This window comes from Orcinus orca, chromosome 8 (genome assembly GCF_937001465.1).
Source record: "Orcinus orca chromosome 8, mOrcOrc1.1, whole genome shotgun sequence".
NCBI classification, from domain to species: domain Eukaryota; kingdom Metazoa; phylum Chordata; class Mammalia; order Artiodactyla; family Delphinidae; genus Orcinus; species Orcinus orca.
In genome coordinates, this window is record NC_064566.1 from 44,075,374 (window position 1) to 44,101,946 (window position 26,573).

General features: G+C 45.4%; 1 protein-coding gene across 4 annotated transcripts in view; it reads left to right on the top strand.

Moving 5' to 3' along the window:
- Positions 1-460: 460 nt before the first annotated feature.
- The window catches only part of GALNT18 (polypeptide N-acetylgalactosaminyltransferase 18), a 354,448-nt gene continuing 328,335 nt past the window's right edge, over positions 461-26,573 (top strand). For 2 of the 4 annotated variants that reach the window (XM_049713591.1, XM_033404508.2), the window contains exon 1: positions 461-764. In XM_049713591.1, the coding sequence (XP_049569548.1) occupies positions 530-764 (235 nt within the window). In that variant the 5' untranslated portion in view covers positions 461-529. The remainder of the gene's footprint in view (positions 765-26,573) is intronic. The other 2 variants (XM_004279183.3, XM_033404509.2) reach the window with 2 other exon arrangements.

The following is a 26,573-nucleotide window of genomic DNA, read 5'->3' on the forward strand; positions in this document are numbered from 1 at the left end:
GCCCCGGCCCCTCTCCCGAGCCGGAGCGCGATTGGTGGCGGCGCTTGTCGCTCGGAGGGGGCCGGGCCGCTGTGTCCGCGGCTCTCCGTGCCGCCGCTGCGGCCGCCGCTATCCTTCTAGCAGAGCGGGCCGGTCGGACCGCCAAGGCAGTCGGCGCCCGGCGATGGGAAGCGGCGCGGCCGCGGACACAGGCTGAGGCAAAGTTTCCCAGACGTGCGTATCAGGGCGCGCGGCTGCAGACCACCCGCGACTGCTCCGAGAAGGGCTCGGAGATTTTTAATTTGGAAGAAAAAATCCATCTCATTTCCTTTGTCAAGCTCTCTCTCCGGGCGACCAGCGGCGGAAGCTCCAAACTTGGGCACCGCGGCTCCACCGCCAGCGGTCCGGGCTTTGGAGAACGTCGGGACTTAGGTGCTCGGGCGCCCGGCGGCCGGAGGCGTGCTAGGGGGTGTGAGCACAGCACAGGGGAGTCCGGGGTGCGCAAAGAGGAGGGGCCCCCGGGAGCTCTATATGGAGGAGGGAGCCCAGAATGGTGTGCACCAGAAAGACCAAAACTTTGGTGTCCACTTGCGTGATCCTGAGCGGCATGACCAACATCATTTGTCTGCTCTACGTGGGTTGGGTCACCAACTACATCGTCAGCGTGTATGTGCGGGGACAGGAGCCGGCACCCGACAAGAAGCTGGAGGAGGACAAAGGGGACACCTTGAAGATTATTGAACGGCTGGACCATCTGGAGAATGTCATCAAGCAGCATATCCAAGGTACGGACACCCCGGGAAACTTGGGCCGCCCACGGGGCCAGGGAGTGCCCAGAGCGGTGCGGGGTGCGCTGGGGCTGGTAGGCATCTCTCGAGCGACTGCGGGGCTCTGAGTCCGCAGGCGCTTGGGGGGCTGCGTGTACGCTCTTGCCTGAGAGCGGGACCCTCAGTGTCTGCGGCCCTGCGCGCTTCTCCAGGGCACACGTGTGTGCGCGGGGCTCCACGAGCGGGTGTGTGCAGCTCGCTGGCGGCGTGGTGGCGCGCTGCGCACGAGTCCCAGTGTGCGTGTGGCTACCGGCTGGTTGCTCGAGGGGTTGAACACAGGTCCAGTTTAAGGTGTGCGTACGTGTGAATGTTGGTGGGTGTACAAGGGAGCGCGCGCGGGCAATCGAGCTCATCTGGCCGCTGTAGGGCCTACGGCGAGATGCCCGAGCGGCCCCAGCCGTTGCCATTTAGGACCCACAGGCTGCGGGACGAGCCGGAGCTAGGAAGACTGCGCAGCTCCAGCCACGCCGTGAGCGGCCTGTAGGCTGTTGGAAGTGCAGGGGGCTCTGTGGCTAGGAGGGCTGTCTGAACCTCAGCGGTCCCCACTCCCACCATTACCCGCGGGTCCAAGACCCTCTCCAGGAGCAGGTGTTGGCGCGGGGAAAAAGCATGGGAGCTTGGAGCTCTCTTCACTGCGGTGGTGCCTCCGGCCAGGACCGAGAGAACCCGCCCCGGGCTGCCGTGAAGGCCATTCCCTCCGGTAGCTCCACTTTCAGGCCCAGGGAGCGGCTGGGGCAGAGCAGACAGACCCGCGCGGGGTAGGTCTGGAGTCTAAGGCTGAGCCGGGTGACTGCGCTCGAGGCCAGGGCTGGGACCGAGGGGAGGATGGGGTACGGAGCGCTCTTCCCAGGCGACCCTGTTCGATGAGCTGTCAGAGGCAGCGGATAGAGAGTTCTGGGCCCTGCCGGCCGTGTGTGCACACACATGCCCGTGTCTCACGTTCACATTTCTCGTTTCTTCGCCTCTGCTCCACCTGTTTTCTATCAGGCATGTCCGCTTTTTAAGGGCAGGGCAGGGCCAGCTGAGCCTAGTTCACCTGTAAACCTCGCAGGCCTGCTAGGCTCTGGTTTCAGCACCCGGCAGACCTTGGCTCCGTCATCTGGTTGAATATTTCTCCCCCAGGAGCACTCTCTTTTGTTGACACATGGGTGTCAGGATCCAACCCTTGCATCTGCTGCCCCTGCCGTCGTGGGGACAGCTGCTCTCTCTACATTTGGTTTGTTTCCCCATGTGTACAGAATAGTTCCTTCCCAGGGGGAGGTTCAGGTGAGTGCAGGAGAGGTATACGTATCCATGGTGCTTCCTGACTGACGACTTCAAGTCAGGTTCATGGCTGACACTTCCCCAGAAAAGGACACCGTTCACAGCTCTCCTTCACACCTGCCTCTGCCTCTCAGCCTGCCACTGGGCTTGCGTGGCAGACCAATTTATCTATCTGATGGTGCCTGTTGCTGTGTTTCTTGTCCTTTTCCATCCCATGGGTCCAGATTGACAATTAGTCAGCAATAGGAGTACAGTGTTTGCTCCAGGGTGATTCAGAATGTTCCCAGGGAGACACAGGCCATACCTTACTTTGACATTTCCAGTTTGCCCACAGATTTTAAGAGATTTTCATTCACAGATTCTGTGTGTGTGTGTGTGTGTGTGTGTGTGTGTGTGTGTGTTTATGTTCCTGGAAAATGATTCTCTTGTGCTTTCTGATCTGGTCAGGGAGGAGGTGAGCAAGGTACTACTTTGGGAAGCAGTGAGGAGACATTATTAACCCATGAGCTCATCCCAGAGTGCCCCCCTATCATGTAGAATGTGGACCGTGTCACATGATTTATAAGGCTGTACATGAAAATGAGTGCAATGTGGAAGTTGAAAGGAGGCCTTGTGCTTTTGCTCCCAAGAAATCTTATAGCTGTGCCTTGTTCGGAACTTTCAAATATATACCTGAAAAAATTGAGAGAGACGGGAAAATAAGAGGAAGCAGGATTCTTAAAACATGTGTTGCTCCAGTTCTCTTGTGTATGTGCAATGACTGTGTTATGAGTCCCGTAGATATTCAGAAATGACCAGCTTCTCAGGCGGAAAGGCAGAAGCCACAACCCCTAGCGGCTTGGGGAAGGGTCAGTGATTTGGGAAAGACTAGCCGTGAAGCAGGGGGAGGGCAGAGGGTGCTTGGCTGGTTGTGCCATGATGGCGTAGCCATGACTAGGGACAGCTCCCCTGGTGGTGCTGGAGCCATCCCTGAGCTAGTATTTGGGGAATTTAAATTTAGGGATTTACCTCCTTAAGTAAGGAGCCTACTATGTTTGGGACTGGCCAAGTGCAGCCCTCTGAAGGCAGAGGGTGGGAAAGGAATAGATCAAAGGCTCGTCCTTGATGGTAGGGGCTGATTGTGTGTATTCCACTGTCAAGTTTCCTCTAGTTAGTAGAGCATTTTGAGCCATCCGGTTTACTCTGCTGAGCTGAGGGGGAATAGGGGTGATAATAATAGCTAAAAATTATATAGCAGCTGCATTATTTTAAGTGCTTTATGTATAACGAATTATTTAATCCTTCTCGCCCTGCGAGGTAGGTATATTAGCTCCGTTTTACAGATGGAGAGGTTATATGATTTGCCTAAGGTGCAGGGATTTAAACCCAGCTAATGCTGCTTCAGGATCTGTGTTCTTAACCACATACTACACTGTCTCTTAAGAGGGCCAGAGGGTCCCAGGGGCAGCAGTGCTCTCCTGGAGTCACTTGACGGTGGGGGTGGGTGTCAGACTTAGAGACTTCAGAGGGTGGCTGAGGGATGATGGAGTCATAGCCTTTCCACTTGGAGACTCTTCCATAGTTAAACTCAGGAATCTCTGGGTTTTGTTTTGTTTCATGCCAAAAGGCAGAGGTTACATTCACTTAAAAAGTGTTCGTGGAACACCCAGGACAGTTCCTGGCACATTCCTCAGAGAGTACGTGTTGGATGGACGAGTGGATGAATGAATGGGTACACAGTGAGGGTCCCCAGTGCACACTGGTTAGTCGATAATAAAAGCATTTCCATTCTCAAATGACTGTTTTGCTTTGGAGCCTCGCACTGGCTCCTCTTTGCTTTGGAAGGAAAGTTGTCTCGGAAGCTGCAAATGTCACAGAATGTTCTGCTGGATGCTCCATAGGACTTGCAATTAGAGGAGGCTTTGGAGCGTCACCCTAGAGCTACATTCCGGTCATGACTGAAAAGTTTATTTTCCTCTTGGGGGTTGCAGTGGTAGTTCATTTTAATTTGTTTTCTGATTGAATGATTTAATTAGATGGTGTTTGGGTATCTCTTGGGAATGGAAATTGCAGCTTTGATAATTTTTTTTTTTTTAACCAGATAGATGGTAAATGAGAGGGTGGATAACTCCAGATTTTAAAAAGAGCATCCTGATAGATTGCAAACACAAAATAAGTGTTAGTACACGTGTGGTCTTAGGAGGAGAAAGGTGGGATTGCTGCAGGTGGTGCAGTGGGTTAAGTAGAAAGTGCCGAAGGAGGCTGAAATGTTGCAGAGCTTAAGAAATGGAAATGTGGGTTCACTTCTTATTGTGGAAGTCCAGTAGAAACCAAAACAACGTCATTTTTTTTTTTTTAATTTTATTTATTTATTTATTTATTTTTGGCTGTGTTGGGTCTTCGTTTCTGTGCGTGGGCTTTCTCTAGTTGCGGCGAGCGGGTGCCACTCTTCATCGCGGTGCGCGGGCCTCTCACCGTCGCGGCCTCTCTTGTTGCGGAGCACAAGCTCCAGACGCGCAGGCTCAGTAGTTGTGGCTCACGGGCCTAGTTGCTCCGCGGCGTGTGGGATCTTCCCAGACCAGGGCTCGAACCCGTGTCCCTGGCATTGGCAGGCAGATTCTCAACCACTGTGCCACCAGGGAAGCCCCTCTTTTTTTTGATGAGTATCTTTTTGAATCTGTAAAAGAATGTGCCAATACTGAAGAAAATATTTTAACATGTATAAAATTGCCTCTAATTCATTCTAACCTAAAACAACTGTTTTGTATTTTGAGCATTGCCTTCTAGTGTTGTCCACCTGCCTCCGTATTTAAAAACGAAGGTGTAGTCGTGGTTTACATGTAATTTAATATTCTGCTTTCCTCAGTTTGCTTTTTGTTAGAAGCAGTTTTTCCATATTTGCTACATAGTTTATCGATTTAATCCTTATTTATTGGAGACCTAGTATGTGCCAGGCAACACACTGGGGAGGATACAGTGGTGAATTGGATACAGTGGTGAATACAGTGGTGAATCAAGGCACTCCGGGCCCCTGTTGTAGTGAACTCGTTTTTAAAGGACGATAGAATCCCTCTTATTCAACACAGTTGGGATTTAAGTTAGTTTATTGAGAAACTGGTTAAAGAGGAGAATAAAATAAAATATTACATACATACATTAAATATTTTGTTTTAATATTATTCAAAATATGCATTTATTTGTCAGCCTTTTGATGTAAGGCCAAGGCTTTGTCTTTGGGCTGGGTCTGCCTATTGCCTTTCTGATCATCTTCCTTGAATGAACCACTCCCATAAGGTGCTGTTTACAAAGTCTGACTTCTAGTTCTGTTTTCTTTAACATTCACTGAGAACTTGAAAATGCTTATGAAGCAGTGTAGTAGCCTAAATTTTTATGACTTTTGTCTGGTCTTTTGCAGTGATTTTGTTCACGAGTAATTTGACTGCTAGTTATGTGACTGACTTTATAAGTCTTTCCAAGGCTTTAAATTAATTTTCTTAGGAACAACTCTCATCTTTTTAGCAATGATATTCCATTGGTTTATATAATATGTAATTAAATTATGCTGTTACAATGATAAGTACCAAGAGTCTAAACACATTTGGAAACAAACCCAGTGGACTCTTGGTAGGAGTATTACTCAGTTGTTAGCAGGAGACGTGAATGGGGTGGGAGAGAGAAGCTGACACAGAGGGACACAGGCATCCTGGTTTTGTTTTGTTTTTCATGGAGAGAATGAAAGCATGCTTCATGTGGAGAGGCGATTAAGTGGAGGATATTTAAAGAGAAGTTTTACTGTATTTTTAGTGACTGCATAATATTGCACCATCAATATACCATTATCGATTTAACCACTTGCCTGTTACTTAACATTTGCTTTTCTATTATAATTAACGCAGAAATAAACATCTTCACTTCACCGTGTTCTTCTTCTGAACGATTTTAATGATGTATTTCCAGAAGTGGGATTACTGCTGATTCAAAGAATATGAACATTTTTGTGAAAGTTTGTTTTTCAAGAGGAAAGTCTTTCTATACAGCCAATAGCAATGTATTATTGTACCTTTTTCATGGAGACTGGCCAGCATTGGGTGCTGTCCTTCAACTTTTTCTGGGCAGATGTAACCACTGTCAAATGTTCTGTTCTTTTGCTTTGTACTTCTTTGATTACTGTAGAACTTAGTATCTTCCCCCCAGCCCTATATTTGTTTTAACCTCGTATTGGTGTCCTTTGCCAGTTTTTCCTCTTGGGATATCAGTGTTTGTGATTTGTGTGTTTTATATATATGTTTTATTTCTAGATATCATTAATTAATGAATGAAATATATATTATGCCTGTGTTCTATTTTATATACATAATTTTTGCTTTACACATATACCTTAGGGTAGTTATTTTCAAACTCTGTCCCCAGGAGCCCCAAGCTTCTGGAAGATTTGTCCTGGGACTTAAGAAATAAAAGGGTTGGGCTTTCCTGGTAGCACAGTGGTTAAGACTCAACCTGCCGATGCAGGGGACACAGGTTCGAGCCCTGGTCTGGGAAGATCCCACATGCCGCGGAGCAACTAAGTCTGTGCACCACAACTACTGAGCCTGCGCTCTAGAGCCCATGAGCCACAACTACTGAGCCCGCGTGCCACAAGTACTGAAGCCTGTGCACCTGGAGCCTGTGCTCCGCAACAAGAGAAGCCACCACAGTGAGAAGCCCGTGCACCGCAACGAAGAGTAGCCCCTGCTAGCCGCAACTAGAGAAAGCCCACGCGCAGCAACGAAGACCCAACGCAGCCAAAAATAAATAAATAAATAAATAAATAAATAAAATTAAAAAATAAAAAAACAAATAAAAGGGTCAAGTGAGGTCTCTTGGACCCCGCCGGTACCCATTCTCTCCCCTCCATGCAACCAATGTTGTTCCTGTTTCATCTGTCTTATATTTGGAATTCTGTAAAATATTTCATTTTTAAAAGGGCTATGCTTTCTTTTTAAAGAAAGGGTTGCAAATCATTGTTTGGGGAGAAAGGAAACATCAGAGTGTTAGATTTTTGTGAGGGATGATGGTAGCATAAAGAATTCAAGAGAGTAAACAAATCTAAAAGGAAATTGAATTCCTGGGTGGTGTTCTTGTAACATCTATTTACCCTTCTGAATACCATGATTAATAGTGTATTACATTATATGACTAATTTCTAAATCCATTATCTTACTTCATTTAGTCAAGATCATTCCAACAATGGGAGAAATGGATTATTAACTGCTTTTGTTTCCTAAAATTTTATTAGGCATGTTATGTGCATATTAATGTACATCAGGCCAGTGACAGTAGGTTGCCTCACCAAGAGTACAAACGCATATATGTTTCCTAAAAATCAGAAAATATCCAAGGCCTGGATGTTGGGAGATTTTTTTTTTTTTTCTGTCCCCTATGGCTTTTGGATGTCACTAAGAATTGGCTGGTGTCCTTCTCATCTGATTCCTGACTTGGCAGGGTTGTAAAGAAGAGGATATGATGTTTGCTAAATGCTTGGAGATTATTTGAGGAAAGGGTGTCATTTAAAGAGTAAACCTATTTGTCCTTCAGAATGAACTGTGGCATGTAAAATTATATTAGTAACAGAGATTGATATTTTGAGAGAGTTCAATAGCGAAATTTAGAGATTGAGCCCTATGATCTTTATTAATAGCCCAGGACCACATCTACATGGAATAGAAAAGCCTTGCCAAAGAATACAACTTTCTCGCGTGGCCAAAGAATTTTCATTTTTATCCAGAAGTGTGTAGGCTGTAAAATAAATGAATTCCACATCCTTTCCCACTCACTTGACATAAACTGTTATTTGCCCTTGATAAGTAGGTTGATATAGAATCTCAAGGAGAATTCAGAACGAAATGCCGGAGAGCCACAGTCTGGTTTTCTGGTTTGTGAGGGCCTTGAAGTTCAGCTTCAGTTACTTGGGTTTGGCTGGTCTGTGTTTTTGCAAAGATGCTCATGGGATCCAGAGACACATACAGGGTTACTGGAACATCTTCATTACCATCCTATAGGATTTCTGACTTAACTTGGAAAGCTGAATGGGCTACTGCTTTGATTTGGGGCTTGGGGGTCTCTTTATTTTTCATTGCTTGGGTTCAATTCTGGAGACTAGGACAGATAGGCTGCCCTGTGAGAAGCATGTAGGAGGGCAGTCCAGATGGAGGTGATATTGCACAGAAAGTCCTTTGGGGAAACACCAAGCTGAATATGAGTGATGAATGTAGTCAGGAGGCACCAAGGTGGAATTTTGGGAGAGAGAGGATAATGCATGAAGTTGGAGGGGCAGAAGTCTATAAATGTGGGACGGGCACTGTGGTAGAAAGCAAGGGCCAGAGTGGGTTAGGTCTGCTGGTTGATGGTCTAGATTCTATGAATGGTGGGTTGCACTTTTTATGCTGGCCTTGAAAGTCTCCCTAGGGCTGGAGCGTCTTGAATTCTGCAGAGATTTGATTATTCCATTGTGCCTACAGTTGTCATGTTATCAAATCTCACTTTGCCTTCGGGGTCAGAGTTAGTGCCATTCCACAATGCAATGCTTGAGCACAGGCATTTTCAATATTTCCCCCCTCCTCACACACATGCCTTCACATGCAGGGCACACGCCCCAGGGCAGGGCCAGGATGATGCGTGTCCTAACATGTTGTGTTCATTCGCACTCCATCCCTTTTTCTCCCACTTAAAAAAGCATATTAATATGCAAGAGAATCTGATAACCTTGAAATTCCTTCAATTTATAGTTAACCTTAATCATTCATACGCTTTGGTGCTTAAATTATTGTTAATAACAAATTACCGCACAAATGTTCCAACATCCAATATGTTGTGACAGCAACTGGGAACAGCTGCTGTTCTGGAATCTTCTGTGTGGGTCTATGTACTCTTTATGGACCCAGCTGAATGCAGCCAACTGGAGCTTTAAGCAAGAGGATTCCTGATTATATGAACACTAATGCTTTGGTAGTTTTTTCTGGCTACACAATTATAGATTAAAATATGTTGCTAGGACAGACCCTCCCAGTCAGTGGGTATGCATTTCTGAGATGTAGTTCTCTTTCACTGCCCAACATTCAGTTTCAGTTTTGTGAAGGTTTGCTTTGGGGAGATGAAGCTGCCCTTAACGATGCCAGTGGAAAGCCTTAAGTGTCCAGCCCCAGTGAGATAGTGACAGACTTCCTCTATGATGGCATTGCTAAAATGATACTGGAGCTGGCAGACATACCTTGTTGGGCTATGTTTGTTCTCACTGTCCTTTATAAGACAAAAATGGTGTTTGGAGAGATCCAGAGAAGTGGCATCAGCACCCATCTCCTCAGGACAGATGAGAACAATGGAAAATGATGCCTGAAGAGGAGGCTTAGGCTAACTCTTTGGCATGAATGGGTTCATTCCACCAGTGTCCAGAGTTTAAGATTCTGAGTGGAGCACCTTAAGTGGAGCACATCTTAAGCTCTGGTACCTTGTTTAGCTTCACTGGTCTGACTTGCACACCCATCTGTGGCCCCTGGGGACTTAGAGTGAAAGGCAGCTGAGATCCTGGAGGAGAGGGAAGGCAATTCAGGGACCTGGGCAGGACAGGGTTTGAAACTTGCGCTTATAAGCGCCATGCTAGTGGCATATGAGGACTTAGGAGGACAGTACAAAATTGCTTGGGCCAATGATTATAGGAGTTAGAAAGCTAAGGAGAGATTTAAAGCTACAGAAATGCCAAATGAGAATCTTAGCCAAACCCTTGATTTATTTTAAGAGCAACAGGTATGTAACGAATTGAAGCTGGATTGTATCAGAAGGAACGGAGGAAGAGAACTATTCTTGTGTGTCAGGGACTGGGCTAGGTGCGGTCCACGCATGATTGCTTTTTATCTTCACCGCATGGTGAGGGAGAGTTTTAGAGGTGAGAACACTGAGACGTAGCGATTTAGTTTGCCCTAGGTCACAAAGCTGATAGGTGATTGAGCTAAGAAGGGAAACTGTCTTCAGCATCTGTGCTCTCCCCAGAAGTGAAAAGAAGATGACAGTCTCACAGAGAAGGGGCTGGGAGATCATTTTATCAACGATTGTGTTCAAGCGGGAGACTGAGGGAACAGGGATCCAGGCAGGCGGCTGGGTCTGTCCTTGTGTAAGTGAGGAACCTTGGGGTTGGGGTGCCAGAGGGAGAAGGCCTTGTTTGGAAGGGGCAGTGAGGTACCAGCAAGGAGGCTCTGGAAAGCTCTTTCTCTTGGATGATGTGCCCCCCCGCCCCGGGGAACTTGGCCTCATAGGAAAAGCAGACTGTGTGAGCTGCAGGCCAGAGCTCATTCAGATTCCACACGTGACTTTCGGGCACTTACAATATGCCAGGCCCAGTGCTGAGTGCTTTCCTGTGCACTGGCACAGTCATGTGGCTCCTGGGGTGACCAACTTGTCCTGTTTGCTCAGGACTTTCACTCTTTTAAAACTGAAATTCTTGGGTCCAAGGAGGCCCCTCAACCCTGGGCAAACCTGGATGGTTGGTCATCCTCATCTCACATTGGTAAATTCTGTTGAAGGGTAACTCCTGGCATCGTGGCAAAAACAGCCCTTCTGATTGCACCACATCTGTGTCTTCTGTTCTCTGCTCTTGAACAGTGACTTTGTCCAAGAGCCGTAAAGAGGACGGTGAGGGTCCCAGCAGCCCCTGCCCTGTTTTCCCTGCCCACACAGGATGCCTCCCTGTTATTCGTTCTGCCTTAGTCCTCCCTGTTTCTTTCAGCTGTCTGAGCCTCTCAGGATTTGGAAAGGAAAAAAACAATTGCTGTAAAGGGAAGCTCTAATAAAGTGGTTTGGGCACAAAGCATCAGCAGCTGTTTATTTGCCCAAAACAGTAGGAGTCCGCATTAATAACCTTGTGAGTTATATGCTGGGAAGTTAAAAGTAAGCAAAAATCTTACTTGAGACCCACAGATGTGACTGTATTCCTTTATTGAACTAATCTCTCTTCCTGTTTATGCTGGTGACATTTTCTGTTATCCATGTGGAAGATCCTTTTTGATCTTCTGTTTCAGATTTATTTAGCTCCGGATGGGTAGGGTCCCAGAGCAGAGGGGTTTTCTGGTTTCTCTTTACTGGAGTTATGATGCTTGTGTTTATGTGGTTCCTGCCTCAGAGGATCTCGACGAGTATGACAGACTTTGTCTAATTAGTCATCATCATATTTCTCTGATGCAAGAGAAGGAGCCACGGAGGAATGGGAGGGGTGTGGGTGAGGCTTTAGACCTGCCTCTAAGTTCGCGGGGCTTGCAGAAGAGTCTTTTAACATTTTAGTTTCTTCCATTTCTAAATCTCAGTTTAATAATAAACTGATCCTCTGATTTGCTTTGTTTTCTAAAAGAGTATATGGAGGAAAGTATAACATGCAGGAATTATGACGTAGACTCTCCAAGTCTATAATTGGGTCAGGCTTTAAAAAAAAACTTATTAGAAGCTGAGGATTTATATTAGAAGGGGAATCCAGTGGAAAATGATGAAAGAGAATTTTATCAATGATTCAAAACTTAGAAAAAAGAACGAGGGAGGAAGGGTTGTAGAAATAGGGCTGAACTTATCTGGAGGAGAGACTGGAAGGGAAAGAGAATTAATATTTGTTGAGCACCTATTATGTGCTAAATACTTCACATGTGATACTTCATTTTAACTTTGTAAGCAACCCTGGGGGATGATGTCATTACCCCCATTTTACAGATGAGGAAATCAAGTCTCAGTGACTGTAATTAACATGATACAGGTAGTAAGTTACCTTTCTCAAGCCCCTTAGTGAGGGGCTAGGGACCCTCTTGTTTTTCCTGCTCCAGTGATGCTAATTAAGAGAAAACAGGATCATCCCTTTCTCTTAGCAGAAAGGTTGTAGCTGAGACTGGAAGAAGGATTCATGAGAGTAGCAGGGCCCTGAGGTGGGTTACCAAGCGACTGTTTTGTCAGTGTCCTTCCCTGGAGATGCAGGAGGTCGCTCATGCCAGGAGCTGATAGGGCGGAGCGCTGTGGAAGGCTGAGAGAGCCTCCAGGCCTGGCTTTTCGCAGCCAGCAGTATCAGTTTCCAGAAGACTTAGTGTGAACAAGACCACCTCCTCCACTCATTCAGAACAAAGCTTCACTGGGGTGGGGTCTTCCAGGCTCAGGGCATGCGGTTGAGTTGGGGGCCATAGGGGGGAGAGGTGCACACAGAGGAAACAGCAGACATGTCCAGGTGTGCCAGGAATTCCCATTTAATCGAGAAAGTGGAATATCTGGGCTCAAGTGTATATACTGTTGGGCCGCTAGTTCTGTGGGCAGATGTTGGAGATGGATCCCAAGTCTGGCATTGTTTACTGGGGCCTGGGGTAGAGGCTTGGGATGGTTTGGAGAAACTGCAGACCTGCTTTCAAGTTCCTGTTCCCCTCTCTTGTGGCTTGGAGTTTGACAGTGACCTGGGAGGTACTCCTACCTTCTGTTGGTCACATGCTCAGATTCTTCCCTTCCTTCATCCAATTAGCATTTATTGAGTACCTGGTAAGTGCTGGGGGTATGTCAGTGGAACAAAGACAAAAACATGAAAGATTTGCAATTAAATGAGGTAGTCAGGTGCTCTCTGATAAGGAAAGACTTGAAGAAAATTAGGTGTGAGCGCTGTCTAGGGGAAGAGTTGCACGTGGAGGAAAGGACCCGTGCAGAGGCCCTGAGGCAGGAATGTACCTGGTGTATGTGTATTGGGAACAGTGTGGCCAGGGCAGAGTGACTGTGGGAGAAAGGGGTGGGGGGTGAGGCCAGAGAGGGGCCAGGTGGGGAGCAGGTTGTACAGCCCTTGGGGGCCACTGTGGGAGAAATGCTCTGGGAGAAAAGGGGAGCCCCTGGAAGGGACGAGCAGAGGAGCCCAGCTTTTAAAGGCACCAATCCAGGCTGTTCTGTGGCTGCTTCCAAGCACCTCTTGTGGACTTGACACTGTGCCAGCTGTGTCAGGAAATGACAAAATATGTAGGACAGAGTCATTTGCTTTGAAAAGCTCATCATCAGGCTAGGAAGACAACACAAGAAACAGTTGAGGATCTTTCGCAAACTAACTAATGTTATGAGGGTTAACGTTGAATTCTGGGAGAGTGCGCCGGTAGAACAGACTTCACCGAGGAACTGGGACTTATGACACATCTTTGAAGAATGAGGAGGATTTAGAGGAGTGGAGTAGGGAAGATTAGGTGAGAGCATGTTCAGGCAGTAAGTAAAACCAACAGTTGCCTGAAAGTGAGAGACCTGAGTCTTGTTGAGCATGGCGAAGTACGAAAAAAAATGTGGAGTGGTTGGAATCAGTGCTGCCGTTTACAGGTTGGGTGACCTTGGGCAAGTCTCTTCACTTCCCTGTGCTCAGTTTCCCTAACCACAGAAATGAGGACGACTGCCCCTTAAACCCTGTAGGATTGTTGTGCTGATTAAATGAGGTGAAATTAAATTAAATGAGGTGCTGATTAAATGAGGTACAGGACAGCACCTCACCCTGCCTATCACATGGTGGGCATGGGGGCGGGGAACACGTTCTTTTCTTCAGTCTTCCTGCTTTCCCTCTTTCCTTCTTTCCCACCACATTTCCCTCTTGGAGCTGGCATAGAAAATACGGTCAGGAATATATTTTCTGGTTGTAACACCTAGACTGTCAGCCTTGAACCCTGTTTCAGTTCATTTAGACAGGGTGTGTGTGTAAGGACTTCTCCGGTTAAGACGAGCCTGAGATGGTCAGAAGTGAGGTTAGAGGGAAGCCCAGCCTCACGCTGGTGACAGCTTCTCGGCTGAGACATCTGGAGTGCCTCAGTTTGATTTGACTATTGCTCTGAAATTCTAAGCCTGCTGGCCTGGGGACCTGCACTCATTTGTAGAGAAATATTTGTTTTGTAAAAGCCACTTGGCATTGCAGTGGGCAGGGGACGATGTCAGGAATGCACTATTTGTAGAAACCTTGGCTGGTGGGAGAGTTACGCAAGGTGTCCAGTTACCTGGCCAGAGAGTCTCATTTCCCCAAATCTCTGGTGGAAGAAGAGCCTCCTAGAGGAGAGAAATGTTTTCCTCCATCTCCACCCACCTCCCAGTAGAACTGGAGCTGCAGCAGCCTGTCTTCCTGCTGGGGTGAATTTGATTTAACACAAAGCAATGTGACTTATAATTTCAATTGCAGGCAGGAAGGTGTGATTTAAGCCAGTTGTCAGGAAGATTCAATTTAATCTTTTCTTTCTTTCCCCCCTACAAAATGTGCATTTTGTTGCATGATATAATTTTAATATACATTCTTTACAACTCAGAAATAGATGTAGTTTCATATTGGGATGGTACACACTACATTTTTTTTTAGTACTTATCTATTTAAAGTCTTTTTTGAAAAAGATCCCTTACTAGTGACAGAAAACTGAGGGATGGTTTTGCTTTTTTACTAGAGAGAATCGTACTAAATCGTTATTAAACTTCCTGGGCAATAAACCATTTCTTGATTAGTGGGAGTTATTTTGGTCCCTTATGAGTAGGGAGATGATAATTGCCTTAACAAGAGAATTAAAATGATTCTTTTATATACCTAAAACTATACAATTGTGAATTTTGAATGTTTTTCAACAACAGCTAGTTGTTTTTTTAGCCAAAAACGCATAAATAAGTATTTTTGAGTTTGTAATTACTTTAGAAGTACAGAAAGTATGCATTTGATTTTTGTAAATCAAAAATTAAATGTCTTATTTCACCCTGGTCAATATTAGGAAACAGTATTGTGTTGTGCGGCTCAATGCAGTCCATCCGTCTTTCCTCATCAATTAGCAAAAAAGGTTGAGCCTTCCAACTTTGGCAGTTCTCAAGTCAGATGTCAACTGTGAAGGCTCTCGTCCGAAGGATCTTTATTGAGAATCAGAGCACGCTAGACCCAGAAGGAGCGAGACCATCCTCACCTTCTAACTTTGTGTCGAGAGATCCAAGGCCCAGAGCAACTAGGTGACCGCCCTGAAGGCCCTGCCCCACGTGCTAGAGGCTCTGGGATGGGGATGTAAGGGTCCTGAATCAGGTCCAGAAACTTTCCCTTTGCATCCAGTTACTCCCCTCAACCTCAGAAGAAATTTCTGCAGTGGGAAGTAATCCTTGGTTGTATATTCTCAGATGAAGCCAGGTGCTAAAGGGACAAAGGATGGGCAGATGCCTTTAGACGTGGTGAGGCTGGAGGCCCAGTCCCCTCTGCCTGGTCTGTCTGGGTCCTTGGGGCCTGCACCCCACCACCTGGGATCATCTTCAGGACGGGGGACACAGCACTGTTGAGCAGGACCTGTCTTCAGGTCCAGCGGCACATGGTAGCTCCTGGTGATGCAGTCTCAGTATGGGGAGCAGGCTTCTTCCCAGCTTTTCAAACCCACGCAGTGGTGCAGATGGAGGAGGGGCAGAGATCTTGTATCAAGGAGAGGAAAAGAGAAAAACACTGACACTTATCAGGCACTGACTAGATGTTTGGTACTGTTTAATCCTCTTCGTATTATCTAATCCTTAAAATAAGCCTGAGAGATCCTGAGCCCCATTTTACAGGTGAGAAATCTGTCCCGCACTGGAGCTATTGACCTGCTTTCCCATTGGACTGTGAGTTCCTTGCGAGTGGAGGCAGGGTCCTATTTTCTTCCATTTTCCAGTGTTTCACTGGAAACTACATGCCAGTAGGGCATGTACAATAGTTGAGTTAATTAGGAATTTGTTGAGTGACTAAATGAAAAAATAAGCAGGCCTGACTAAAACCACTTAGTAAGAAAATTCATATCCCGGTCTCTGGCTTCAAAGTGGTCTGGAAGGGAAGCCAGGTGCCCGAAGAGCTGGTTCCCATCCCTCCAGGCTTGGGGGTGACTTCTGTGAGGCTGTCTCATGCTTTGTCCTCCTTCTTGGTCAGGGACAGGAAAATACGCACTCCTGGGGTTTCTCTCCTGGCCCCTCATAGCTTACACTGCTGTTTCATGGTGTAATCAGAGGGAAGCTGTGGTTCACTGGGGTGTGTGTGTGTGTGTGTGTGTGTGTGTGTGTGTGTGTGTGTGTGTGTGTGTGAAATGTGCTTTCCTGCCCTGAGATCTCCCAGGAATCAGCTGGTAAGAAAAGCCTGGAGCCTTCAGGGGACCCTCAGTGTCTTTATTGTAATAAAGCTGTCACTTGTGGTCACTTTCAAATGAAAGCAATCTCGTGGACACAGAAGGGAAAAAATGAACCTGCACCAAAAGCAGAGAATAATTCCAGAAAAGGTACAGCTGAACAGGGTATCTGTGTTTCAAGAGGAGGGACAAAGTTGAGGTCATTTAAATGGATACGTGGAGAGTCAATTGGAAGGAGAAAGTATAGCTTAATTTCCAAGAAAGGATAAAGAACTCCTCTGGGCCCGGAGCTAAGGGAAAGTTGGCTTTTGGCTTCCCATCTGGACTCGGCCTCCTCTCTGCCCTGAGGCCTGTGAGAACCTCAGAATGGATCCCGCTGTCTCAGGGTGTCTCCAGGGTGACGGTGGTGAGTTGGGACTTGCTGTTTCACACTCAGGAGAGAGGTGGCAGGAACTGTGTGCAGGGGGGAAGAGGACTCTCAGAGGAAAACTCCAGAGTCAGGAGAGGGTTTTTCCTTCCTGCACTGCTGAAATTCCTTGGGCATCATGGGCAGAAGCAGGGCTGGAAATCGGGCAGCCCAGACCCCTTGGTCCCCCGGGGGCTGCCTAGGGAAAAATCACCCACCCATGGGTGTAGGTCTTCACAGAGGCCCAGCACAGCTTTTCCCACCTTCTCCAGTCTGTACACCCAGGACATGGGCAGGAAGAAGTTTCTCCTAGGACTCTGCCCACCAGGACAGAGCAGCCTGTTAGCAGGAGCCACGGATTACAACAATTTTTCTTTTCCTATTATTCCCTGATATTTTCGATTTGAAAAGAGTCATTTAAGCAGTAGGGTGGAAGAGGGCATAATAGACATAGGGGGAAAATGGAAAATGTCATTTAAAAATGACTATTCCATTCTTTTTTATACCTCAGCAGACAGATGGCTGCCTCACCTTTTGCTCGTGCCTATGAGCAATAGCCCAGTAGGTGAGCTGAGGAGAGCGATGATTTTATTTTTCTTTTCATTTCCAACAGATTCTGTAGCCCTTGGGTTGTGAGGGACCAGTGGAATGGAGCTCTGGTCTGGGAAACTAATTATGCCTCCCTGCATGGCTGAGCCAGTTAATACCAAACTGTCATCGAGCCTGATTCTTCCCTGGGGCAGAAAAGCTTCCCAAATTCCTTATCACTTTCTCTTTGCCTTGAGAGTGGAGGCCACTTTGTCTTTGCCAGTTTGGGAAAACAGGAGCAAAATCCAGGAAGCTTCTCGAAGCTCTGAAATGGCACTCTGGGTTCTGGTCCCAGGAGTGGCTTTCTGATACGCAGCAACCCTGCCTCTTCCAGCTCAGACAAGGTGCTGGATTTTGAAGTCAGACAGATTCGGCTCAAATTCTGGTATGGCCAGTCGTTGGCGTGATGTCGCCAGAGGCTACCCAGAGTATCTAGGACTGGAAACAGACTGCCTGTCCACTCTGTTCCTCCCCTCTCCCTAGCAACGTGGGCTCAACGATGGGCCACCTGAATTGTAAGCCTGGCTTACTTTGCTGGTCCTGAAACTGAAACCTAGCCAGGTACCTGGCATGGTCACCACCTGTCAGTGGAGACCACACGTGACAAAGGATAATCAGAAATTCAGTAATGCTTTTAAATGGATTTTAAACTTATTAATCAAACCCATACGTGTGGGCTTCCCTGGTGGCGCAGTGGTTGAGAGTCTGCCTGCCGATGCGGGGGGCACGGGTTCGTGCCCCGGTCCGGGAGGATCCCGTGTGCTGCGGAGCGGCTGGGCCCATGGGCCATGGCTGCTGGGCCTGCGCATCCGGAGCCTGTGCTCTGCGGCGGGAGAGGCCACGGCAGTGGGAGGCCCGCGTACCGCAAAAAATAAATAAATAAATAAAAAAGAATACTGGGCCCTAATTGTCCACACCCCAACCCACGCATGGGGTGAAGTTTCCATGCCAGGAGAGGCAATCCAAGAAGACTAGTGACTGCCATCCCTACCCGATACCCCACTCACAGAGCAGGTATGTCACTGAGAGAAGTGGACTGCCATCCCCACTCTTAGCTCCAGAGTAGTGGTACAGAGATCCTGCCTAGGGAGAGAGGTGGGCTGTGAGAACACAGAGTTCTGTAGCTCTCCACTTTATTTGGAACAAAGTGGGAGAAACCTCAAGCCTGAAAGCAATTGGTGAGTATTTAAGAGGATGCTAGTAATATCATAATAGCAACATGAGAGACAGCAGGCCAGCTACACCAGCTAGACATTTAACAGATAGAACCAGAGAAGGAGATATCTGAGAAGAACCTTCTTGGGGTCAAAGCAAGCTTTAAAGACTGCCCTTGCAAAGAAGCCTGAACTTAAGTGGATCAGACTGTGGAGCAATTTATGCCTCAAAGTACTGTTGAAAATAATCGAGCAATCAGGTAGCAATTAGTGGAGGCTAACAGCTGGGTGTGATACCAATAAGGCAGTCCATCCGGAAGTTTAACAGGGAGATAAGTGAAAGAGATAGGGAAAAAAAAAAAAAAAAAAGACCTGCTAAAACCACTGTCATCCCAGGGGATTGAATAGGGGGAGTGCACAGGGCCAGGGCTATACCCTCCAAGGAATCACATCAGAGACTGCACACTGTGCAGGGAAAAGATGTCACTGAACTAGTCCATTTATGTCACTAAACAAATAAACAAGCGAATACGTAAACAAAAACAAGTCCTGGGGCCGGGGAGGGCAGGAGTAGTGACCAGTATCCAAAGTGGCTAAAATACATTATCTAAAATGTCTGGTATTCAACAGAAATTTAAAAGACATCAAAGACAGGAGAACATGTAAGCCATAAAGAGGAAAAAAGCAGACAACAGAAATTATCTTTGAGGGGACCTGGCTGTTGGACTTAACCAGACACAGACCTCAAAGTAGCTATTATAAATTTATCCAAAGGACTAAAGAAAACTTTGCTGAAAGAATTAAAGGAAAATGTGATGACAATGTCTTATCAATAGGGAATATCAATAAAGAGAAAAATTATAAAAAGGAAGAAAGTGGAAATTCTGGACTTGAAAAATATGAAAAGTGAAATGAAAATTTCACTAGAGGCATTTACAATTAGATTTGAGTTGACAAAAGAAAGTATCAGCAAACTTGAAGACAGATCAATAGAGATTATTAAATCTGAAGAAAAGAGAAAAAAAGAATGAAGAAAAATGAGCAGAGACAGAGAAATGTGGAACACCACTAAGTACACCAATGGCATATTTAGTGATAGACAATGAAAAATATCTTGAAAGCAGTAACAGAACAGAACAAAACTACTCATCACCTATAAGAGAACCCTAATAAGATTAACAGGTGATTTTTCATCAGAAACAATGGTGGCTAAGAATCTTATATATAGCAAAACTAGCCTTGAAGGAAAAATGGAGACTTCCCTGGTGGTCCAGTGGTTAAGACTCCACGCTCCTAATGCAGGGGACATGGGTTCGATCGCTGGTCGGGGAACTGAGTTCCCGTATACTGCACCGTGTGGCCAAAAAAACAAACCAAAACAAAACAAACAAACAAACAAAAAGACAAAAACGAAGGCAAAATAAAGACATTCCCAGGTAAACAAAACTGAGAGAATTCATTGCCATCAGATCCACCTTGCAAGAAATACTAAAGGATTTTCTTCAGGCTGAGTGCAAATGACACCAGACAGTAATCTGAATTCACTCAAAAAACTAAAAAGTGCCGCTAAATGTAATTATATAGACAATTGTAAAATACAGTATAATTCCATATTTCTTCTTCCTTTTTCTCTTAACTGATTTAAAAAGGAATTGCATAAACAAAATACGTTATATAATTGTATTGCTAGGCCTATTAACATATGGAAATGTAATATGTTTGACGATAAGCACAGAAGAGGCACAAAAATGGAAAGGAGGGACTAGAGCTATATAGGAGTAAAGTTTCTATATTTCACTAGAATTAAGTTAATGGGCTTGGATGGATTAAAATATATAATGTAATCGCCAGATCAACCACTGAGAAAATAGCTCAAGAAATATAGTTAAAAATTATTAAGGAAATTAAAATGTTGTACAAGAAAATATTCACTTAATGAACAAAAAAAGCATTAAAGGAAGAATAGAGGAACATGGTTCCTCCAGGGAACCATAGTAGGAACTTCGGGGGAGGGAGCCCTTTGTTTGGCTGGAGGTACATTTTGGCCCTGGAGCAGACACAGTAGGGGGAGAGAAGAATGGCTCAGGATTATCTAGAAAATTCATCCCACTTCCTCGCAGGAACAGCATGTCAATATGTTTTTGTCTGCTGAACAATGTGTGGGAAACGTTTTTTAGTTTGTTTTCGTAACTGTGCGTATAATTTCTTAGCATTTTACTTCTGGGAATTGATTAAAGCTTTTCTGTCTCTTTAGAGCCATTAAATAGAAAAATGTCTGCTGGAGACAATTGACAGTGTTTCTAGGTTCTTGCTTAGAGAAATAGGAGTCTCTTTAACTGCTTGCAAAGTTTGTTCTCATGTGTGCTGAACAGACATGCGTAGCTAATGTTTATTGAGTATTTATTATGTGCCAGGTACCGAGCCAAGTGCTTTATATGAATTATCTCACTTTATTTTCACAGCAACAGTCCAAGATAGGTCCTGTTATTATCCCCCTTTTCTGATAAAATTGAGGCACACAAACATTAAATAGTGTATCCGCGGTCACACTGTTAGCACGCTGTGAGAAAGGGATTGACTGCATGTAGTTTGACAACAGAATCTGAATCCTTGATGACTGTGTTACATCAAAACCCTTAAGTCCTTGTAGCATTTAATCACAGTTGGTGTTGGCTTTCAGGATTATAGGTGTGTTCTCAGGGTCTCAAACCTTGTAACTGGTGTATTTTGGTCCCTTCGAAGAGTATGGGGCCCATCTATATGGCTGGGCTCATTTCCACCTGGCCCCAAAGAAGATGCACTTCCATCACCACCTGGCCTCCTCTGACTCTCACAGTCACCCAGAAGGGAGCAATTTTCATAAAATTGTTTAAAAATGACAGCAGTGCTCACTGAGGGGCTGCTTTCCCCTCAGTGACAGGATGTCTGTGGTTGAAAATATAAGGGAGAAGGAGAAAATTCAGGCTGTCACTTGCCTATAAAAGAGGAAGGGAGTGTATGGAGTAATTTTCAGTGTACAAATGAGGAACCTGAGAATCACAAATGAGAAGGAACTCAGTGAAGTCCATGCAATTCAGTCAACCATGGGTGAAGTACTGTACTTAGTTGCTATACATACATGATCTCAGTCAATCCTTATAATAACCTTATTGAGCAGACAATGACATTCCTATCTCACCAATGAGGAAATGGAGGTTTCAGAAGTAAGTTGGGTGGTAATATCCCTCTGGTATATACTAGGTGTGTTGGTGCAGCATAGTAGAGTCCTTCTGATTCGTTGGTGCCTCTTTTATTTAGAGTAAGGAAAGTTAACTGCAGCACCAACTTCCAAACCTCAGTGGCTTTAACCAATAAAAATGTATTCCTCACTTATCCAGTGACCAATGTGGAAGTTCCTGGTGGGCTGGCCATTTTCCTTCCACCCACCCAAGGATGCAGGCTCGGGACTTGCAGCCTTCTACTGGACCCTCTGCATGCATCTGGCAGACATGGGAAGAGAGAGAACATGGAGGACCTCATGGGAGGTTTTCACGGGCCTGGATTAGAAGTGGAGCACATAATTTCTGCCATATTTTATTGGCAGGAACTCAGTCATGTGGTGCCCCCTAACAACAAGGGAACCTGGGAAATGTAGTCTAGCTGGTTGCCCAGGAGGAAAAGGAAATGGATTTAGTGAACACATAACCTTACTGTTCTGGCTGTTATCTATTTGAGTGTCACCCTAGATAAGGTCACAAAGGCAGCAAGCGGCAGAGCCAGGAGCAGGACCCAGGCCTGTGGAACCCTACGTCTGGATTCTTTGCATTCTCTCTCATTCTAGTCCAATGGCTGGATCAAGTTCTGCAGCTCTGGATGCAGTGGGTGCTCCAGGTGACCATGTGGTCTCTGCAACCCTGGGCCACATTACTTCTGTGCAACATATGGATGCCCTCCCTGTGTCCTGCCATGGACTCTGGGCTGGGGATCTGAGAATAGGTTGTTGGGAATCTTTGTGAGCAGCTGACTCAGGAACAAGCCTTTGAAGGTCCTGGCTTCTGTGGCACTCAGCAGCTGTGCTGGGAGTGATGGACGATGGACAAACTGTGTCACCCTTCCCAGCCTGGCTCAAACTGTCATTAGCATTCCGCAAGGCTGTGAGTCTTGTACAAATCAGCTGTTTAGGGCTTTTTAAAAAAACTGCTGAAAGCCTCTCTTGGTTGAAGCTCTTATAAGTGTGGAACTAACAGTTTCCCACGCTCATTGAACAGCAAAAGGGCAGCCATGGTATAGTGTTTTCCCTTTGGGGCATATTTGGGTGTCGTTTTTAGCAATCTGGCTAAATGTGAAGATGCTCTTGGAATGTGGGTATTTGCTATCTTTGGCAAAGGGCATTGCTCGCTCTTTTTTAGAGCTCCAGATCTTGTGTATTCAGAGAAGCAAGAAGGATCTATTGGTTTCATAAATGTGCTTCTTTTCTGGAAGAAACGTTGGATTAAACCACCTCTTGCATCACTTCCTCACTGGTTCATAGCAGGAGACTCAAGTTGCAAAGTGACTGCAGGCCCTCTCTCCCTCCAAGCCTCTGCCCCCACTCCTATGAGGACCCTCAGGGGAGGGATATATGGCTAAACAGCAAGGTTCAAACACTTCATCCCTTAATTCAGGGCTTCAGAGTTCCTTCATTTTCTGCTCTCAGTTGGGAAGGTGATTCCACACATGAGGATTCCATCCATGCAGTCGTCCCCAAGATAAAGAGGACCATGCCAGGTTTGACTGTACTTACTATGCTCACTGCTATATGATTCTGCTTCCTCAGGCTTGGGCAGAAACATGCCCTGTAGGTAAAGAGTTCTAATGGGCACTCCTTGTTCAATGGTAATTAAGTGGACTCTGGGAATTTCCCTAGTTCCAGGTGTCTGGGAGTTAGAGACAAATAACATCTGTTCTCATCAAAAGGGAGAGTGGTGAAATACAAATCACAAGTCACTCTCAATAAATCCCAGAGCTGGGATTTGAAATCTAGAGCCTGCTTACCTGTGTGCACAGGGTGTTTGCAGTATTCCTCTTTGGATAGAGAAAACAGAACTAAAAATTTCCCCAGAGCCCAGAAATGACCCAGATGAATCTCTTCATGCTTCAAGGTATCCCTGAGTCTTCAACCAGCAGATTTGGGGGAAGAAGATGGGGTTGGTCAGGATATTAAATGATAAGGAAAAAGGGATATTGTTGAACCTAGCATCTGCCTAATCCAGGGAGAGAATTCATAACCAGTATGCAGAGGTAAGAACTGACTCACCGGACAGGAATCAAGGTATAACATTATACCATTGTTCCTTCCTTCCATCTTTTCATCCATGCATTCATTGATTTAATCAAGAGACAATGCCAGATTCTATGCTAGGTGCCCAGAGGGATGCAAAGGGTGAGATGTAGTCCCTGCCTACAAGTTCATAGTCCAGTATGGGGGTGAAGACATGGACAGAGGTAATCCGTCCCCATAGTAGAATGTGATAAGTGCCATAAGAAAATACTGACAAGCATGTGTGGTGGAAGGTCAGCAGAGGAGGGACTCACTTCTAGCTGAGCAGGTGTGTGCATATGCTTGGGGAAGTTTTCATGGAGAAAGAGGAATTTGAACTGATCACTGAAAGATGTATTGGATTTCAACTGCAAAAGGTTGGGGAAAGGGTTAGGAGCCTCAAGGACCTGCATGTATAAAGGTGTGGAAGTTAGAAAAGAAAATGTAGATTTGTGAGACACCTGAACTGTAATTAATTAGTGGGGAGATTCGCCAATGAATTAGAGGAACGCTTTCTTTCTCCTTCTCTCCCTGCTTTTCCCCTCAGATTTCTGCAGTTTGGATTAATATGAATCTTTGGGGTCATGAAGAGGTCTTCTTGCTGAAGTCTTTGAATGGGAGTGTTGGGGGCTAGGGTGAGGGTGAGGCTCTACCTTTCCTTCACCAGCCGTGGCCTTTCCCTCCTTTCACTTCAAGTACCTACCAGGGGAAGTCAAAGGGAAAAAAATTCCCATGAATTTCCCTTGTTACAGGTTGACTTTGATGTTGATGACTGGTTTTACTCCACAGGGATGTAACTTCTGAAACAGAATTCGTGAGGACATTAGATTTTAAGCCTCAATCTCAGCTTTTCCCACTTTAGGATATTTCCCCTGCTTGACTCTGGGTGGTCCTGCAAAGCTGAGTCTGGAGCTCCTATTCAAAGACTGGGATGAGCTACAGGGAGCTCCCTCCTATAGATACGGTCACTGCTCATTCCTGCCTTGTAGACAAGCGGGCGTCCCACAGCCACCTTTGGCAGCTCTCGCTGATTTGGTGCGTAACTCATTCTTCAGAGGCAAGCCTGCTTTGCTGACAGGGTCCGTCTCCATGACATAGTGACTTGGCCATCATGGTATTTCCAGCCAGTGTTCATCCCTCTGGAATGCTGTCCCCTTAAAGTCTCAGTTGCCTCAAGTTTTCTCATCCTTGAGGAAGGAGCTGAGAAAGGTTGATATTCAAAAGTATGAACAACTGATGTGGCATTGGGCAGTGTCCGATCGGAACAGACCCTGACCATAGTGCTAGAGCAGGGTGCTGGAGACCCCCCCACCACTGCTGTGCCAGGCAGTAACTGTTTAGTTGCTGATTCTTGAGGGAGGTTGGAGTACTGGGGGAGGGGTCCGGATAGTGGGGGGTGGGGGCTATGTCTTAGGTGGTGGTGGACGGTGGCTTTTTACCAAATAGTAAAAAGTTATTTCAGTATTTTAATAACTGATATGGCGGGGCCAGTACGTACCAGCTAAATATCAACCCTGAAACAAATTTTTTTTTTTTTTTTTTTTTATCTCAACGGCCATGGCCCACGGGCCCAGCTGCTCCGCGGCATGTGGGATCTTCCCGGACTGAGGCACAAACCCGTGTCCCCTGCATCGGCAGGCGGACTCTCAACCACTGTGCCACCAGGGAAGCCCTGAAACAAATTATTTTATCAACCTCGCCCTGACTGTTTACAGCCCAAGCAAAAAGTCTCTGTTGACATCTGCTTGTCAATAAAAACGACCTCATTGTTTGGGATTTGGAGGAAGGTGGGCCTGGGTCTTACGGATGCTGGACCCTGAACAAGTAGAATTTCCTGTCATCTAACAGTAGTTTAAATCTGTGTTTTCAAATGTTTTGATCATAGGATTCCTTTATGCTCATAAAAATTATTAAGGACCCCAAAGAGATTTTGTTCATGTAGGTTACATCTACCAATATTTACCACATTAAGAAATTTAAACTGAGAAAATTTCAAAAGTTATTTATCGATTTATTTACCAATGACAATAGTAAACCCAATTAAATGTCAACATAAATAACATTATTTTAAATTAAAAATAACTGCAGTTTCCAAAACAAAAAATACTTTATTGGGAAGTGTGGAATTGTTTTATATTTTCACAAATCTCTTTAATATCTGGTTTGATAAAAGAAAGCTGGATTCTCATATCTGCTTCTGCATTCGGTCTATTGCAATATATTGCTTTGGTTGAAGTCTGTGAAAAACATTCTTCTTCACGGGGATATGTAGGTGGAAAAGGGAGGAGTATATTAATAGCTTTTTCAGATAATTATGGATATTCTTTTTTGATACTACACCCAAACTGGACAAGTGGTAGGTTTTTAGAGGCCAGTTGCAATGTGGAATCCGAAACCAGATCAGTAAACTTTTTGTACCACGTTACATTAAAGTCCAGTGATCTGTCTTGAATTTTATGCTTGTATCTTTTACCCAAGCGTGATTCTGTAATACTTTGCACTGTTCATTTGGGAAAGAAATAGCTTCACTGAGTTATGCAGATCTTCTAAATGTTGAAATACTTTATTTTACAGTAACAAAAATTACTTTTATTAATGTGACCATGGATAGCATCAGAAGCTTTTAAGTTTGGGGAAGCTGTCAAGCTCATGGTGGTGGACGCAAGTTTTCCAAAATTCTATTCTTTTCTTTCGGCTTAATAGCTTAAATTTTATCATTGGGAAAAATACTATCAGTTATTTTCCATGAATTGACTAGCTCACTTCTTTCCTTTTTGAGAAGAGTGCTAGATTCCAACTTTGAATAATTATGATCTGTTAGTTGTTCTTTCAAGTAGAAACAGTGTTCCATGAAAAAAAACAAAAGTGGCTGGTTCAGCTCACAACTCAAACAAACATACAAGTACTTTTTCTGGAGACAACCTTCGTCTTCAGTCTGCAGCAGAAGTGCTTTCTGTGTTTCTATGCTTATAAATATTTCTGGATAATAGGAATAATTTA